Here is a 16,802-nt window from a genome sequence, read left to right on the forward strand (position 1 = left end):
AAGGCTACGCGCTATATAGCTGCTCTTATACTACTGCTGCTGCTTCTGCTGATGATGGTAATCTTTACTGACCTTTAGGAGGAAATATGTTCCACAGCTACACAACAAGCATAACTCCCCCACCCCCCATTACTGATTGTAAAGACATATAGGTCAATAACGAACTCAAGGACATCTTCATTCCATAATTTAACTCAACATGCAAACCATTTGGATCAATGTACTGTAGACATATTGGGGCAAACCTTTTGGATCAATGTACTGTAGACATATTGGTGCAAACCTTTTGGATCAATGTACTGTAGACATATTGGTGCAAACCTTTTGGATCAAAGGACAAAGATGAGATGTGTGTTATGTCTGCACATCAAGCCTTCAGTCATGGTGAGTCAAAACATCACCTTTGCAAACAAATCCTGAGCAGAGAAAAACATCATGCATTAAAGTTGGGATCAAATGACTCAATCAAAGCATCTGGATACAGTCAGGTACAGTATGTTACAACAAGTGATGTATATAAACCCTGGATTGCTGATGCTATGTATTGGCCATAGCCATTGTGGGGCAGTAGTGTTCTGGTCTGCATCATCCCCCTGGAGTTTCTGTTATGGTAGTGATAAAGGATGTATGTTTACCAATAGCTAATTTAGGAAGAAGCGTGGACATATCAATAACTTTGCTCATTACTCGTGTGTGTGTGTGTGTGTGTGTGTGTTTAAGTACATGTGTTTCTGGGCATACAGTGCATATCATAAGTATTCACCACCTTGGGTTTTTTCACATTGTTGCATTACAAAGTGGGATTGAAATGTCAAATTTCTTGGTTACATAAGTATTTTCCCCCTTTGTTATAGCAAGTCTAAATAAGTTCCGGAGTCAACTTGTGCTTAACAGATTATATAATAAGTTGCATGGACTCAATCTGTGTGCAATGATAGGGGTTAACGGCATTTTTTCTTTACCCCAGACATACAATTATCAATGTCGAAAAGAAACATACAAGTAAGCATTTCGTTGGACGATGTAGACCATGCGTATCCTGTAAAAAGGACTAATAAAACTTTACATTTGTAACCTTGAAACTATCTGAGGTCCCTAGTGTATTTCAAGCACAAATTCAACCGCAAAGGCCAGGGGGCTTTTCCAATGCATGGTAAAGTTATTGATTAGGCTTTTGATTATGTATCAATACACCCAGTCACTATAAAGGGGCCAGCTGAGTATAAGACAGTATCATCTGTATATAAATGGATGAGAGAGCTTCCTACTGCCTGAGCTATATTGTTGATGAAAATTGAGCAGAGCATGGGGCCTAAGATTGAGCCTTGGGGTACTCCCTTGGTGGCAGGCAGTGGCTGAAACAGCAGATTTTCTGACTTTATACACTGCACTCTTTGAGAGAGGTAGTTAGCAAACCAGGCCAAAGACCCCTCAGAGACATCAATATTCCTTAGCCGGCCCACAAGAATGGAATGGTCTACCATATCAAAAGCTTTGGCCAAGTCAATAAAAATAGCAGCACAACATTGCTTAGAGTCAAGGGCAATGGTGACATCATTGAGGACCTTTAATGTTGCAGTAACACATCCATAACCTGAGCGGAAACCAGATTGCATACCAGAGAGAATTACTATAGACATCAAGACAGCCAGTCAGTTGATTTTTCCAACATTTTCGATAAACAGGGCAATATAGAAATGGCCTATAACAGTGGATCAGCTTGATCTCCCCCTTTAAATAAAGGACGAACCGCAGCTGCCTTCCAAGCAATGGGAACCTCCCCAGAAAGGAGAGACCGGTTAAAAAGGTTGGAGCTAGGCTTGGTGATGATAGGGGCAGCAACCTTAAAGAAGAAAGGGTCTAAACCATCTGACCCACATGGTTTTATGGGGTCAAGTTTCAAGAGCTCCTCTAGCACATCAGACTCAGTGACTGCCTGCAGGGAGAAACTTTGTAGCGAGGCAGGGGAAAAAGAGGGAGAAGCATCTGGGATAGTCGCATTAAAAGGGGTGGGAGATGAGGAAATGTTGGACGGGCAAGGAGGCATGGCTGAGTCAAATAGGAATCCTGACTTAATGATAGGGTGATTAGTGAGCTCAGCCATGTGCTTCTTGTCAGTAACAACCACATCCTCAACTTTAAGGGACATGGGCAGCTGTGAGGAGGGTTTATTGTCCAGGTCTATGACTGTTTTTCAGAATTTCTTCGGGTTATACCCACAGAGAGAGAACTGCTCCTGAAAGTAACTAACTTTGGCCTTCCAGATAGCCTGAGTGCACGTATTTCTCATTTGCCTGAATGAGAGCCAGTCAGCCTGAGTATGCATGTGCCAAGCCTTTCGCCAAATGCAATTATTGAGGTGGAGTAACGCTGCAAGATCACGGTCGAACCTGTTTTTAATTCTCATTTTCTTTATGGGGGCGTGTTTGTTAACAATACCACAGAAAATATCAAAAAAGAAAGTCCAAGCGGATCAAGCTGACTCTGTACCATTTTACAGAGGCTAGTTCATGAAGGAAGGCTTGCTCATGAAAGTTTTTTAGCAAGCGTCTATGTCAAAGACATAGCTGCAGTTGTCACTTACTAGTTAGATATTAATTCCCCAGTGCACAAACAATTTTTGTACTTACAGCATTCATATAAATACAATTTTATCAGGTTTTTGCATTTGGCAGAAAATATTTTTTTATTGTAATTTTTCCACAAAACTCAAGAATGCAACTGTTTATATGTCAAATTGTTTTGTGATCTGGTAAAAGACTTCATTGGAAGGCTAAATATAAGGGCTGGACATGCAGATAAATGAAAGTCAGATAAATGAAAAGCCGATTTTTGCTGGGATCTCTGGACTGATAGAACAAGTCAACTCTGTGTCACTTCTGGGGTGTACTGATTTAGAGGGTATGGAATGATAGAAAAAGACGGGGTGTCCTGTAACATGTAATAGGTACGTCGTCATTTAAGCTAACTCTGGGCATATTCTCCTACATAAACAAACCTACTCATGTTTTGAGTCATTTTCACCCATTTACACGGACATTCCTAGCCTTGATAAGCAGGTATTTATTTAGCTTACCATCATGGTATTTTACCCCCTTTTCCTCCTCAATTTTCGATCTTGTCTCATTGCTACAACTCCCCAATGAGCTCAGGAGGTGAAGGTCGAGTCATGCGTCCTCCGAAACATGACACGCCAAACCACGCTTCTTAAATTTCTTATGGCTGGGGGCAGTAATTGAGTAGCTTGGATTAATAAGGTGCCCAGAGTAAACTGCCTGTGTCACGAATCCCGTTTCCTGAGTCTGTTTTTTGCCTGTGTTCTGTTCTGGAGTGTTTTTTTCCGGCGTCCTGGAACGCACCCTGTTCGTTTACCTGGATGATATCCTCATCTTCTCGAAGGAGCTTTCTAGCCACGTTCAGCATGTCAAGCAGGTCCTGCAGCGGTTATTGGAGAACCGTCTGTTCGTGAAGGCTGAGAAGTGTGATTTTCACGCCCACACGACGTCCTTCCTCGGGTACATCATCTCCAGGGGAGAGATCAAGATGGACCAAGAGAAGGTTCGGGCGGTTCGGGATTGGGTCCAGCCTGGTACGAAATTGCAGCACCAGAGATTCCTGGGGTTTGCAAATTTTTATCGGAGGTTTATCCGTGATTACAGCCGGGTGGCCGCCCCTTTAACTGTACTGACGTCTTGCACCAGAAAGTTCTGTTGGTCTCCTGAGGCAGACCAAGCATTTCTAGATTTGAAGAGCCGATTCACCAACGCCCCGATTCTCTCTCAACCTGACACTTCCCATTAGTTCGTTGTGGAGGTGGATGCATCTGATGTGGGGGTGGGCGCCATACTGTCCCAGCGTAGCTCCACTGACGGTAAACTCCATCCCTGCGCCTTCTACTCTTGTCGTCTTTCTCCAGCTGAAAGAAACTACGATGTGGGTAACCGGGAGCTTCTCGCTGTGAAGCTTGCCTTGGAGGAGTGCCGTCACTGGTTGGAGGGAGTGGAGCAACCGTTTGTGGTCTGGACTGACCACAAGAATCTGGCTTACGTGCAATCGGCTAAACGTCTCAACTCCCGTCAGGCCCGGTGGGCTTTGTTTTTTGGACGCTTCAATTTTTCCCTGACGTTCCGACCTGGGTCGAAGAACGGGAAGGCGGACGCCCTGTCCCGGATGTTCTCTATGACGGAGGAGAGTGGGGCCAAGACTGAGACGATTCTTCCCCAGAACGTTGTCGTGGGAGCCGTTACATGGAGGATTGAGGAGGAGGTGATGGCGGCTCTTCGGACACAGCCCGGTAACGGTCCACCCGGTCAGTTGTTTGTGCCTGAGTCAGTTCGTTCTGCTGTCCTTCAGTGGTCCCACGCCAGCAAGATAGCTTGTCACCCTGGTGTTGCTCGGACTATGGCGCCACTGCGCAGACGATTTTGGTGGCCTGCCATGGGAGACGATACCCGGAGGTTTGTTGCCGCTTGTCCTGTTTGTGCGCAGAATAAGAGTACCAATCGGGCCAGCTCTGGGCTTCTTCACCCCCTACCTATTCCCCGGCGACCTTGGTCGCATCTGGCCCTGGATTTTGTCACGGGGTTGCCCTCTTCTGTTGGTAACACGGTTATTCTGACGATTGTGGATAGATTCAGCAAGTTTGCCCACTTTGTTCCCCTCTCCAAGCTGCCTTCTGCCACTGAGACGTCCGAGATCCTGGTTAGGGAGGTGTTCAGGGTCCACGGGTTGCCCTGTGACATTGGGATATCTCCTTTCCAGTGCCTGTATGGTTACCAACCTCACTTGTTTCCTTCTCAGGAGTGGGATCTCTCGGTTCCTTCTGTCCAGACCCACATTCGTCGTTGCCACCGCACCTGGCATCGGGCCAGGAAGGCCCTCCTTAAGGTTTCTGACCGGTATCAGATCCAGGCGAATCGTCGCCGTATTCCTGCCCCCGCTTATACCGTCGGAGATAGGGTTTGGTTGGCTACACGGGATCTTCCTCTACGGACTGAGTCTTGGAAACTGTCACCGAAGTTCATTGGTCCGTTTGTAGTGGAGAAGATCATTAATCCTGTTGTGGTCCGACTCAAGTTGCCTACTACACTAAGAGTACATCCCACCTTTCATGTCTCCTGCCTCATGCCGGTTCTCCTCAGTCCTCTGTTGCCCCCTCCTCCTCGTCCTCCTCCTCCTCGGATGATCGGAGGTGGTCCTGTCTACACGGTGCGCCGCATCATGGACTCCAGACGGCGGGGTTCGAGGGTTCCAGTATTTAGTGGATTGGGAAGGATATGGTCCTGAGGAGAGGAGTTGGATTCCTCGGCGTCAGATCCTTGACGATGACCTGCTTCGTGACTTTTACCGCCTCCACCCTGGCGCTCCGGGTAGTCCGCCCGGTGGCGTTCGTCGGAGGGGGGGTACTGTCACGAATCCCATTTCCTGAGTCTGTTTTTTGCCTTTCTGTTCTGGAGTTTTTTCCGGCGTCCTGGAACGCACCCTGTCTGGTTGCCGGGCAATGTAGCCAGTTGGGAGTTCTGATTACCCGCACCTGTATCCCATCAACTATCTGCACACCTGGTCCTGATCATCATCTCTCCTCTTCATAAGCCCGGACCTGACATCCATTCCCTGCCGGATCGTTAGCCATGAACAGTATGTCGTGTCATAGTATCAGCCTCAAGTTGGATAGAATTTGTTTTGTTGTTTTTTTACATATTGCTTGCCTTAAACTTACCTCCGTTTGTTCTGTCTTCAGTTACTCACCCGGATCATTTACCCCATTCCCGCCTGGTCGTCGGAGAATTCCGCTACCCCATTGGATCCACCTATTTACTCCCATCAACTCACCACCGCTGCCCGCTACGCCACCTGGATATATCTACCCATTCACATTCACTTGTAAATAAATACTTACCTTCTTCCTACTCTCCTTGTCCTGGTCTGCTTCTGGGTTCGATTTTGAAAGAGCGTGACAGCCTGCTACTCAGGCCCAGTTGCTAATATATGCATATTATTAGTAGATTTGGATAGAAAACAATCAGAAGTTTCTAAAACTGTTTGAATGATGTCTGTGAGTATAACAGACCTCATATCCCATTTTACCTACATGGCAGTTGGAAGGTGAACATTGGCCCCAGTCTGATGTCCTGAGCTCTCTGGAGTAGGTTTTCATAAAGGATCTCTCTGTACTATGCTCTGTTAATCTTTCCCTAGATCCTGACAAGTCTCCCAGTCCATGCCACTGAAAAATCTGCACAGGATGATGCAGCCACCACCATGCTTCACCGAAGGGATGGTGCCAGGTTTCCTAGACGTGACAATTGGCATTCAGACCAAGGAGTTCAATATTGGTTCCATCAGACGAGAGAATATTGTTTCTCATGGTCTGAGAACCCTTTAGGTGCCTTTTGTCAAACTCAAAGCGGGCTATCATGTGCCTTTTACTGAGGAGTGGCTTCCGTCTGGCCACTCTACCATAAAGGCCTGATTGGTGGAGTGCTGCGGAGATGGTTGTCCTTCTGGAACATTCTCCCATCTCCACAGAGGAACTCTAGTGCTCTATCAGAGTGACCATTTGGTTCTTGTTCACCTCCCTGATCAAGGCCCTTCTCCCCCAATTGTTCAGTGTGTCCAGATGGCCAGCTCTATGGAGAGTCTTGGTGGTTCCAAACTTCTTCCATTTAAGAATAATGGAGGCCACTGTGTTATTGGGGACCTTCAATGCTGCAGAAATGTTTGGGTACCCTTCCCCAGATCTGTGCCTCGACACAATCCTGTCTCGTAGCTCTTCGAACAATTTCTTCCACGTCATGGTTTGATTTTGCTCTGCCATGCACTGTCAATTGTGGAACCTTATATAGACCGGTGTGTGCCTTTCCAAATCATGTCCAATCAATTGAATTGACCACAAGTGGACTCCAATGAAGTTGTAGAAACAGCTCAAGGATGATCAATGGAAACAGGATGCACCTGAGCTCAATTGCAAGTCTCATAGCAAGGGGTCTGAATACTTATGTAAATAAGGTATTTCTGAATTTGTTTTTTTTATACATTTGCAAAAAATTCTATAAAACATTTTTTTGTTTCGTCATTATGGGCTATTGTGTGTAATTGATGAGTGAAATGTTTTTATTTAATCCATTTTAGAATAAGGCTGTAACGTAACAAAATGTGGAAAAAGTCAAGGGGTCTGAATGCACTGTACCTATTATTGACACTCCATTTGAACCATCTCAAATTAATTCAAGGCTTACAGAGATGGGTGCTTCAGCCAGCAAGTAATTTCCAAGGAAAATACTACTATTCTCCCCACTGAATCCATTATTATATATTTTTGTTGTTGTACTATTCCCCCCAAATCCGTGATATCCAATTGGTAGTTACAGTCTTGTCCCATTACCACAACTCCCCTACGGATTTGGGAGAGGCGAAGGTCCATGCGTCCTCCGAAACACGCTTCTTGACACTGCTCGCTTTACCCGGAAGCCAGCTGCGCCAATATGTTGGAGGAACACTGTCCAGTTGGCGACCGTGTCAGCTTGCAGGCGCACGGCCCGCCACAAGGAGTCGCTAGAGCGCGATGGGACAAGGAAATGCCGGCCAGCCAAACCCTCCCCTACCCTAACGATACCGGGCCAATTGTGTACTGCCTCATGGGTCTCTCGGTCACTGCCGGCTTTGACACAGCCTGGGATTGAACCCGGGTCTGTAGTGACGCCTCAAGACCACTGCGTCACTCGGGAGCCCCACTGAATCCATTTAATACATTACTAAGCCAATTACCAGCACATTATTGAGCCTTCAATAGCTGACTGAATTAAGGGACAGAGATAGGAATGAATGACAAACCAAACCCAGTAATAAAGTTACTTATTAACTTTCTCTTTCTTAAGGCTATGTATGGAGCAGTCAGTGACACCTCTTTTAACCTTTAGCACAAGTCGCAGTAGGCTATTTAAAGGCTAAACAAGGGGACAAAACACCTGTAAATCTTGAAGCTTCTGTAATCCACTTGGATATCAACAAATATTGTTTGTCAGGTATGTAATATAAATGATGTGTTAATATTCGTATGGAGAGGGAGTTAGCTATACTTTTGAGTAATGTCAGTTATACGCATGCAGTGGTCATATGACCACTGTATATTGTTGACCTAGAAAGGACTTGATGTACCCTGTCTGTATCACGAGACTCAACATTTAATCTGGAGATTCCCTCTTTTATTTTCAGAATTTGTTTTGGAAAATGTTTATGAGCAATATTAAGATAATCAAAACAATACTTGTGGTGACAACCTTGATATAATGTAATTGTTACTGTCAACCTTGGTTAATTGTGGGTTGTTATTGAAAATCACCCCAGTGGTTGTTTTGTCACTGTGTTGAATATCATATTATTACTCTCATCTTGTTTTTATCAACAGGGGTAGTTGGTGCATTAGAATGAGTGTTAATTATGGATTGGACAGTATTGTGTAAATTCCATACTTTTCCTTAATTTTGTTAACTCTCATTCTTATGCATAAACTGTTTACGCTATTGAGTCTAAGAGACGACCCTTCAGTCTATCAATGTGTCCAATCCAAGAGCTAGAGTGAAACAGGGCAGATGAGTTTAGTATCTGTGTAACATGTAATATGACCATTTTTGTCCCACCTGACCAAATTCACTAAGAAATGTGTGTTATAGATCTGCCATATTCTTTGAAAGCAAGTCTAAGAAGCGGTAGATATTTTCTATGTGCGCTATTTCTATGCTTCCTGTTCTTAAGTTTTGATTTAGCAAATGTTACTTTCGGTAAAATACCAGATTCTAATATCCTTAACTGCAGCCTAAAATTCGAAATGTTACTGCATGTGGCCATCCCCACGCCCCCCACCGAGCACCCCATTTATTCCAACATGAGCACGACATCTTCATGCTTAAGTGACAGTTTTGAATTTGGGTAAAAAGGGAAATAAAAGTAATATCTGGGGGCGAAGGACACTAGTTAGCTAGCTAGCACACAGTGTCTCCCCTGCCTGCTGTGTACTGGAGAAAACCGTGCCTGACAGACGGGTAGACAGTGTCCTTCGGGCGCAGTTTTCTCCGGTACACAGCAGAGGGGAGACTAGGGCAACACCATGTGCTAGTTAGCGACACTGTATGCTAGCTTGCAAGTTAGCTAGCTAGCATACTTTCACCACCGCCTGCTGTGTACTAGAGAAAACTGTGCCCGACAGGTGGGAGTGAAGGACACTGTCTACCAGTCGTCCCCGCTTCCCGCTAGCACAGCAGACTGGAGGCTAGGGTGACATCGTGTATTAGCTAACTGTGTACCGGCGTCCTCCTTAAGACTAGCTGGATAAGCTAGCACACAGTGTCCTTCACTCCCACCTGCCGAACACCTGCCCTCACCGTCATCAACAGAACTGTAGGAAAACAGTGCCTGACAGTCGAGGGCAATTGGACACTGTCTACCACTTGTGTATGGCTAGCTAGTTACCGTTGTCGCCCCTTCTTCTGAGGGGTTTATCACCGCTGGCATCCAACGTTATTGTGCATTAACGCCCCCTCCCCCCACCTGTCCTAATTTAAAAATGTACCAATAGAAGTATAGAGAGGGGTTCCTGCATGAGCAGGAATGCCCACATGCAGGAACACCCTGAATTGTGGGCCACAATTCCACCCTTCTCCCAGCTTCAAATGGCAGAAATTACTATATTTGTTGTTATAGAAAATATATATTTCACAGCGGTTTAGATGGTACAATGATTCTCTAAAGTACACTTGCTCATCATGTCACTCAAATCTTCTTGTTTCTGTAGGATCATCATGGAACATCTGGGCTGCAGTGCGATCCTGGCCTTTTGTTTCTGGATGGCACTTATTACAGGTGCACATCCTCCTCGATCAGTCCTGGGAGAAAGTCAAGCATTTCAAAGCAACTTCCCGATGGAAGGTGACGAGAACCGTGCCTCAACAAACAGTAATTAATTAACTGTCAACAGACAAATACATGCATTTCATTCGTGTCATTTTCACAGCAAATTCACCTGTATCTTTAATTCGAAGAGTGTTAAATTCAAGGCCGGCGCCAGAACGAATCAGTTGGACGGGCCTATGATGTCCGTAGGCGGGCACGTTTTTTCACAAGACCCCGTAGGTGTTCACGCGCTTGGGCGTTCATCTTTTTTTTAAATTACCGTTTTAGTAAAGATTATAGGCGAAGCTTACAATTTAGCCTACCATTTCTATCGATCTGCGTGAAAATTATGATTATTTTTGTATGCGCATTTTCGTGGAACAGTTTCATTTCAAAAATAATGTTTTCGTTTCTCAAAAGCATTGACACATGGTAAATAATAATAATTTGAAGTAAAATGGTAAAAATCTAAAAGTTAAAATTCAACTATGGGGAGATCACCAGTCTCTGCCATATGGATACATTAGCTAGGTTTCCATCTAATTGGCGCCAGATTTTCGTGAGAATATTCTAAAATCTGCATAAAAACAATTTGTTTATTTTCCCACCAGAGATGATTCCATCAAATGTACTTGTTGCAGATAAAAGGCTGTGCGTGATGGCGTAGGGATCAAAATACAGTTTGCCGTAAATTCCCAGGTACCAAATAAAAAATACAAATTAAATGGGTTTCCTTCGCATTTTCAACTCTACGTGCGTGTGCCCACTCTGGTATTGGCACTCACACATATAACCTACATGATGAGATTATTATGGAGAGAAGAGCAAGATTATTTTTATTTGTCACACAGCAGGCAAGCATCGATGATAATTTCACCAGAATAAAACCCTCGATATTTATTGGAAAGGAGCATCAAACTCATCACCTTGCACTTTCACCGCCCTGTGAAATTCATCATAATTTATTTAATCTGTAGCCTAATGAACGGCATGCTTTTCTGATGAGTCGTAGTGGAAGGACCACACAACATGTCATGGCGTAACACCAAGTTTACTTCGATATGATGGTTATTATATAAATATTTGCAGTAGGCATATCACTTCCATCATTAACTGCGTAGAATACAGTACATAGGCCTAAAGCCGGAAAAAAAAATAGTATAAAATATCGCGATGAAAATTATCGCTATTTCAATCACATTCTACTCCGTCTGTCTGCCTCCCTTTCTATCCGTTTGACTTTAGCTATTCCTCCGCCGTGTCTCAAGCGAACTTGCAACATCGTATCAACTAGCCTATTCTGGGCCATCAGTTTCCCACGCCAGTGACGTTTCCACTGGATATATGGGATCATGCTTTTTGCTCTTTCACACCAAAGCTTGGTGTTTATCAAGGCCGTGAGTGTTGGACATATTTATCAAATACCGAGGAACTATCATTTGCAATGTATGTTAAAACAAATACTTAATTTACAATATGTGAGGTGAATAAAAATGACTGAGAAGCTCTGTTTATTAGTGGTGGATGTGGTGAGCTAAGACAATCAGACATTGCCAAATCAGCACCAGATAGGCCTACTTTTATGCATACACGCAGGCCCGTACTTCCTCGGTGTTATCAGGACGGTGAAACCAGACACATGCTCATTGCTCACGAAGCACTCTAAACGAAAGACAATGACAAGATTGACAAAACGCGTAATTCTGGAGCATTCTGGAGCGAGACGCCATATCTTCGTCACACACCCTCCCACTTGTTGCAGCATTTGAAGTTATACTCAAGACACATTATCTTCACACATATTTTAGATGCTTTTCACTGACCGCCGCAATTTAATTGGCTAGACATTTTGCCATGTGCGCTGCTCAAATGGCTAGATTCCCAAATAGGCATAGGCCTATACACAAATGATTTGAAACAATCCACAGCTATATTAAAATAAACGAATGGTCCTCTGGTTAAGTTATGCTCTCTGGTGTATTTTGAATGTTTTTATTTAGACAGGAGTAATTACATAATTTTGGCAAAACATTTATTTACTTTAGGGGAAACCAGCATCTTAACAGTGCCCTGTGCACATGCCAACTTTCCTTTCCAATTTGCGAGAGGCTGAAACCGGAGATTTATATATAATGACGAGATGCTCATGTCTCAACCCTAACAATGGGAGCTGTTGTCCCAAAGGCGGGAAGGCTAGTGACGATCTTAGGTCTGCATATTATGTCCATAGCAACCCATTGTGCTTATTCTGGACGTATTCGTGTGAGAGTGAGTCCTCTCGCTTCTCCTATTCTTCTCTGCTGAAACTCTCACCAGAGAATGCATCCTAGTGAGCGAAACAGCGCCACTGTTTTACTACATGTAGTCCATGTATCTGATGCTGTCTGGACAGATAAATTATGAATATTTCAATATTTTATTTCGATGTGCGAGGTAGGTACGGAACACTATTCACTTTAATAATGTTTACATATCTGGCATTACTCATCTGATATGTATATATTGTATTCTATACTATTCTACAGTATCTTAGTCACTTAATAATGTTTACATATCTTGCATTTGCTCATCTCATATGTATATACTGTTTTATATACTATTCTACGGTATCTCATTCACTTAATAATGCTTACATATCTTGCATTACTCATCTCATATGTGTATACTGTGTTCTATACTATTCTACTGTATCTTAGTCCGTTCCGCTCTGGCATCGCTCGTCAATATGTGTATAGTCTTAATTCATTCCTACTTAGATTTGTGTGTATTGGGTTTATGTTGTGTAATATGTTAGATATTACTGCACTGTCGGAGCTAGAAGCACAAGCATTTTGCTACACTCGCAATAACATCTGCTAATCATGTGTATGTGACCAATACAATTTGAGTTGGTAGGGCAGGCCAGGCCCCCTATGTCCCGCCCATAACACCAGCCCAGGTTACATTAAACACCTTCCCAGACTACATATAAAGCTCACTAATCTAGTGCTAAATTATAACACTGTTTCAGTTTACTGGCATATGTTAACCCTTAACATACCTTGACAAGTTATCTTTGGTTTGGTATAGGCTAAATACAGTATTAGTTTGGACAAAGTGAACAAATAACCATGTTCAGTAACTCTTTAATAATCATTCAATTACTATAAATATGCTTATGTACCCATTTTCACACTAGCATACCACCTAGGGTGCTTGCTCAATACATTGCTTCAATCTATGTAGTATGCTAGTGTGGTGGGTATTTGGTAAATTCTCAGGATATTCTCAGAATTTACCCCATTCTCCTGTCCCCTGCATCCCACAGCTGTCAACTCCACCAAGGCTGTTTCCCCTGGTGAGGACGTTAGCTCCCAGACCTGGCCCTACATGGCTGCAGCGCTGGCCTCCGCCCTGACCGTCTCCCTGTTCATCGTGGTGGCCATCAAGTGCCGCCTTTTCCACCGCTACCTAGCCAGCTACCACCACTCCTTGCTACCCGAGGGGGACACAGCCAGCCAGCAGAGCCCAGACGAGGTTACCGTCCCTGGGCACGGTATGGTGGGCCGAGGACGTGGAGGTAATGGGACCCATCGAGGGTTGGATACTGATGACGACGATGGCTTCATAGAGGATAATTACATCCAGGCCAGCGAGAGGGCGAGGGCAGAGAGTCACGAGGACGAAGGGATGGAAGGAGAGGTGGTGGAGGATAGTGATGATGATCTTCAGTTCACCATTGGGTGATTTCAGGACTGGTTGAAAATTATTATTTACTGTTGATTGGGTGACAGTGGTGGGTTCACTTCACAGAGCAGATGCTGTCCAGACCAGACCTGGATTCAAATAAAATTTGTTTTCTTTCAGATGCTCCAGCTGTGCTTAATTGAGCTTGTGTGGCACCCTAAAGTGGAAAAATCTGCCCTCCAGGCGAAACAGGCACTTCAGGCAGTCTCAATCAAACACTCAACGTATTTGAAAGAAAACAATTATTATTTGAATCCAGGTCTGGTGAGAATATGTTGATAGATGAAAGATACTGAGAAATGATCATGGTCCCATTTTAAACAAACAACAACCTATTAAGGCTTTATAGAACATTCATCAAGTCTTCATAAATACTACATTAAACAAAAACATAAATGCAACATGCAAAAATGTCAAAGCTTTTACTGAGTTACAGTTCATATAAGGAAATCAGTCAATTGAAATGAATTCATTAGGCCCTAATCTGTAGATTTCACATTAATGGGAATGCAGATATGTTGGTCACAAATACCTCATACAGCGCGACATCTCCTTCGGAGAGAGTTGATCAGGCTGTTGATTTTGGCCTGTGGAATGTTGTCCCACTCCGCTTCAATGGCTGTGCAAAGTTGCTGGATATTGGCGGGAACTGGAACATGCTGTCATACATGTCCATCCAGAGCATCCCAAACATGCTTAATGGGTGATGTGTCTGGCGAGTTTGCAGGCCATGGAAGAACTGGGACATTTTCAGCTTCCAGGAATTGTGTACAGATCTTTGCAACATGGGGCCGTAAATTATCATGGTGAAATATGAGGTGATGGCGGTGGATAAATGGCATGACAATGGGCCCCATGATCTTGTCACGTTATCTCAAATTGTCATTGATAAAATGTAATTGTGTTCGTTGTCCGTAGCTTATGCTTGCCCATACCATAACCCCCACCACCAGCTTGCGGTACTCTGTTCACAATGTTGACATCAGCAAACCGCTTGCCCACACGACACAATAACACGCCATCTGCCCAGTACAGTTGAAACCGGGATTCATCCTTGAAGAGCACACTTTGTGCACTGAGTGTACCAAACATTAGGAACACCTTCCTAATATTGAGTTGCAACCACTTTTGCCCTCATAACAGCCTAAACAGCATTGTCATGACATGGACTCTACAAGATGTGTCAAGTTGGCTGGATGTCCTTTGATACACATGAGAAACAGTTGAGCATGAAAAACCCAGCAGCGTTGCAGTTCTGGACACACTCAAACCAGTGCCCTTGGCACCTACTACCATAAACCTCTGAATGGTACACATACAATGTGTATGTCTCAATTGTCTCAAGGTGTAAAAATCCTAATTTAACCTCTCTTCCCCTTCATCTACACTACTTGAAAGTGGATTTCAGTGAAATCACTAAGGGATCAAATCTTTCAGCTGGGTTCACCTGGTTAGTCTGTCATGGAAATAACAGGTGATCCTAATGTTTTGTACATTGAAATCATTTGTAAGCAAACACATACATAAATTATGATATAAATGGTAATTACATCTAATTATGCCTAATAACAGTTTAGAAAAGCACAGGACCCAGAATAGAACCTTGGGGGACACCACCTTACAGGGACACCAACTATACATAGTTGGATTTAACACAATCCAAACTTATATGGCATGATGTTTGCTTATGAATGATTTAAATGTCAGCCTTATAAAGGTTTTATGACGGCTTCATTAAGACTTAAGAGTTATGTTTAGTTTAAAGTTGGACTTTTCTCAGGTGTGGGACTAAATGAGCCACCCTTTCTTAAGGGTGGCTCATCGAATGAGAAGTTCTTGTCACGCCTTGGTCTTAGTATTTTGTGTTTTAGTTTATTAGTTAGTCAGACCAGGGTGTGACATGGGGTTATTATGTATTGTATTTTCGTATTGGGGTTTGTAGTGTTTGGGATTGTAGTTGATTAGGGGTGTGTGTGTGTTAAATAGGTTGGCTGCCTGAGGCGGTTCTCAATCAGAGTCAGGTGATTCTCGTTGTCGCTGATTGGGAACCGTATTTAGGTAGCCTGGTTTTCGCCTTGTATTTCGTGGGTGATTGTTCCTGTCTCTGTGTTGTGTGCACCAGTCAGGCTGTAATAGGTTTCACGTTCTGTTTGTTATTTTTGTATTTATTAGTTATTCGTGTATAGTTTGTTCGTTTGTCTTCACTAAATAAACATGAGTAATTTACACGCTGCATTTCGGTCCGACTCTCTTTCAACTAAGGAAGAACGCCGTTACAGTTCTTTTAAATGTAGTTTATTATTAGGATGATAAGGATATTGCATATTGAAGATGAGTAATGATGATGCAAATTGTTATAGTTGCAATGATTTTCATTTTCTGAAGACGCTCCGCAATGCTGATGATCTGTTTGTAAAAACAACATATACTTTTTTTAAGAATGTACAGTGCCTTCAGAAAGTATTCACAACCCTTGACTTTTTCCACATTTTGTTGTGTTACAGCCTCAATTTAAAATGGTTCAAATGTATATGTATTTGTCACTGGCCTACACACAATACCCCATAATGTCAAAGTGGAATTATGTTTTTCAAAATGTTTACAAATTATTTTAAAAATTAAAAGCTGAAATGTCCTGAGTCAATAAGTATTCAACCCGTTTATTATGGCATGCCTAAATACGTTCAGGAGTAAAAATGTGCTTAACAAGTACCATAATACACAGCAGACATTGAATATCCCTTTGAGCATGGTGAAGTTATTAATTACAGTTTGGATGGTGTATTAATACACCCAGTCACTACAAAGATACTGGGGGTCTTCCTAACTCAGTTTCCAGAGAGGAAGGAAACCACTCAGGGATTTCACCATGAGGCCAATGGTGAATTTAAAACAGTTATTGAGTTTAATGGCTATAATAGGAGAACATTTCAGGATGAATCAACAACATTGTAGTTAATACACAATGCTAACCTAATTGACAGAGTGAATAAAGTATAAACACCATCGGACCATGCAGCCGTCATACCGCTCAGGAAGGAGATGTGTTCTGTCTCCTGGTGATGAACGTACTTTGGGGCGAAAAGTGCAAATCAATCCCAGAACAACAGCAAAGGACCTTGTGAAGATGCTGGAGGAAACAGGTACAAAAGTATCTATATCCACAGTAAAACGAGTCCTATATAGAC

The 16,802-nt window shown here is 43.3% G+C and overlaps 1 protein-coding gene across 3 annotated transcripts; it reads left to right on the forward strand.

The window, feature by feature from the left end:
* The first annotated feature begins 7,890 nt into the window (after nucleotides 1–7,890).
* On the forward strand, nucleotides 7,891–15,847 carry LOC135516789 (type III endosome membrane protein TEMP-like). 3 transcript variants are annotated; one of them, XM_064940957.1, is made up of 3 exons: nucleotides 7,891–8,024; nucleotides 9,791–9,951; nucleotides 13,196–15,847. In XM_064940957.1, the coding sequence occupies exons 2-3, from the start codon at nucleotides 9,798–9,800 to the stop codon at nucleotides 13,612–13,614; spliced, it is 573 nt and encodes a 190-aa protein (XP_064797029.1). In that variant the 5' UTR covers nucleotides 7,891–8,024; nucleotides 9,791–9,797; the 3' UTR covers nucleotides 13,615–15,847. The 3 variants fall into 3 exon arrangements, with proteins under 3 accessions (XP_064797029.1, XP_064797030.1, XP_064797031.1); XM_064940958.1 differs by having other exon boundaries at nucleotides 9,791–9,924; XM_064940959.1 differs by having other exon boundaries at nucleotides 9,791–9,858.
* The last annotated feature ends 955 nt before the right edge of the window (nucleotides 15,848–16,802 follow it).

This window comes from Oncorhynchus masou, chromosome 3 (genome assembly GCF_036934945.1).
Source record: "Oncorhynchus masou masou isolate Uvic2021 chromosome 3, UVic_Omas_1.1, whole genome shotgun sequence".
Classification (NCBI taxonomy): domain Eukaryota; kingdom Metazoa; phylum Chordata; class Actinopteri; order Salmoniformes; family Salmonidae; genus Oncorhynchus; species Oncorhynchus masou.

Coding starts and splice junctions, on each gene's coding strand:
- LOC135516789 (XM_064940957.1), top strand. CDS start 9,798: ATGGAACATCTGGGCTGCAGTGCGATCCTGGCCTTTTGTTTCTGGATG. Junction 9,952..13,195: donor GAACCGTGCCTCAACAAACA/GTAATTAATTAA, acceptor TGCATCCCACAG/CTGTCAACTCCACCAAGGCT.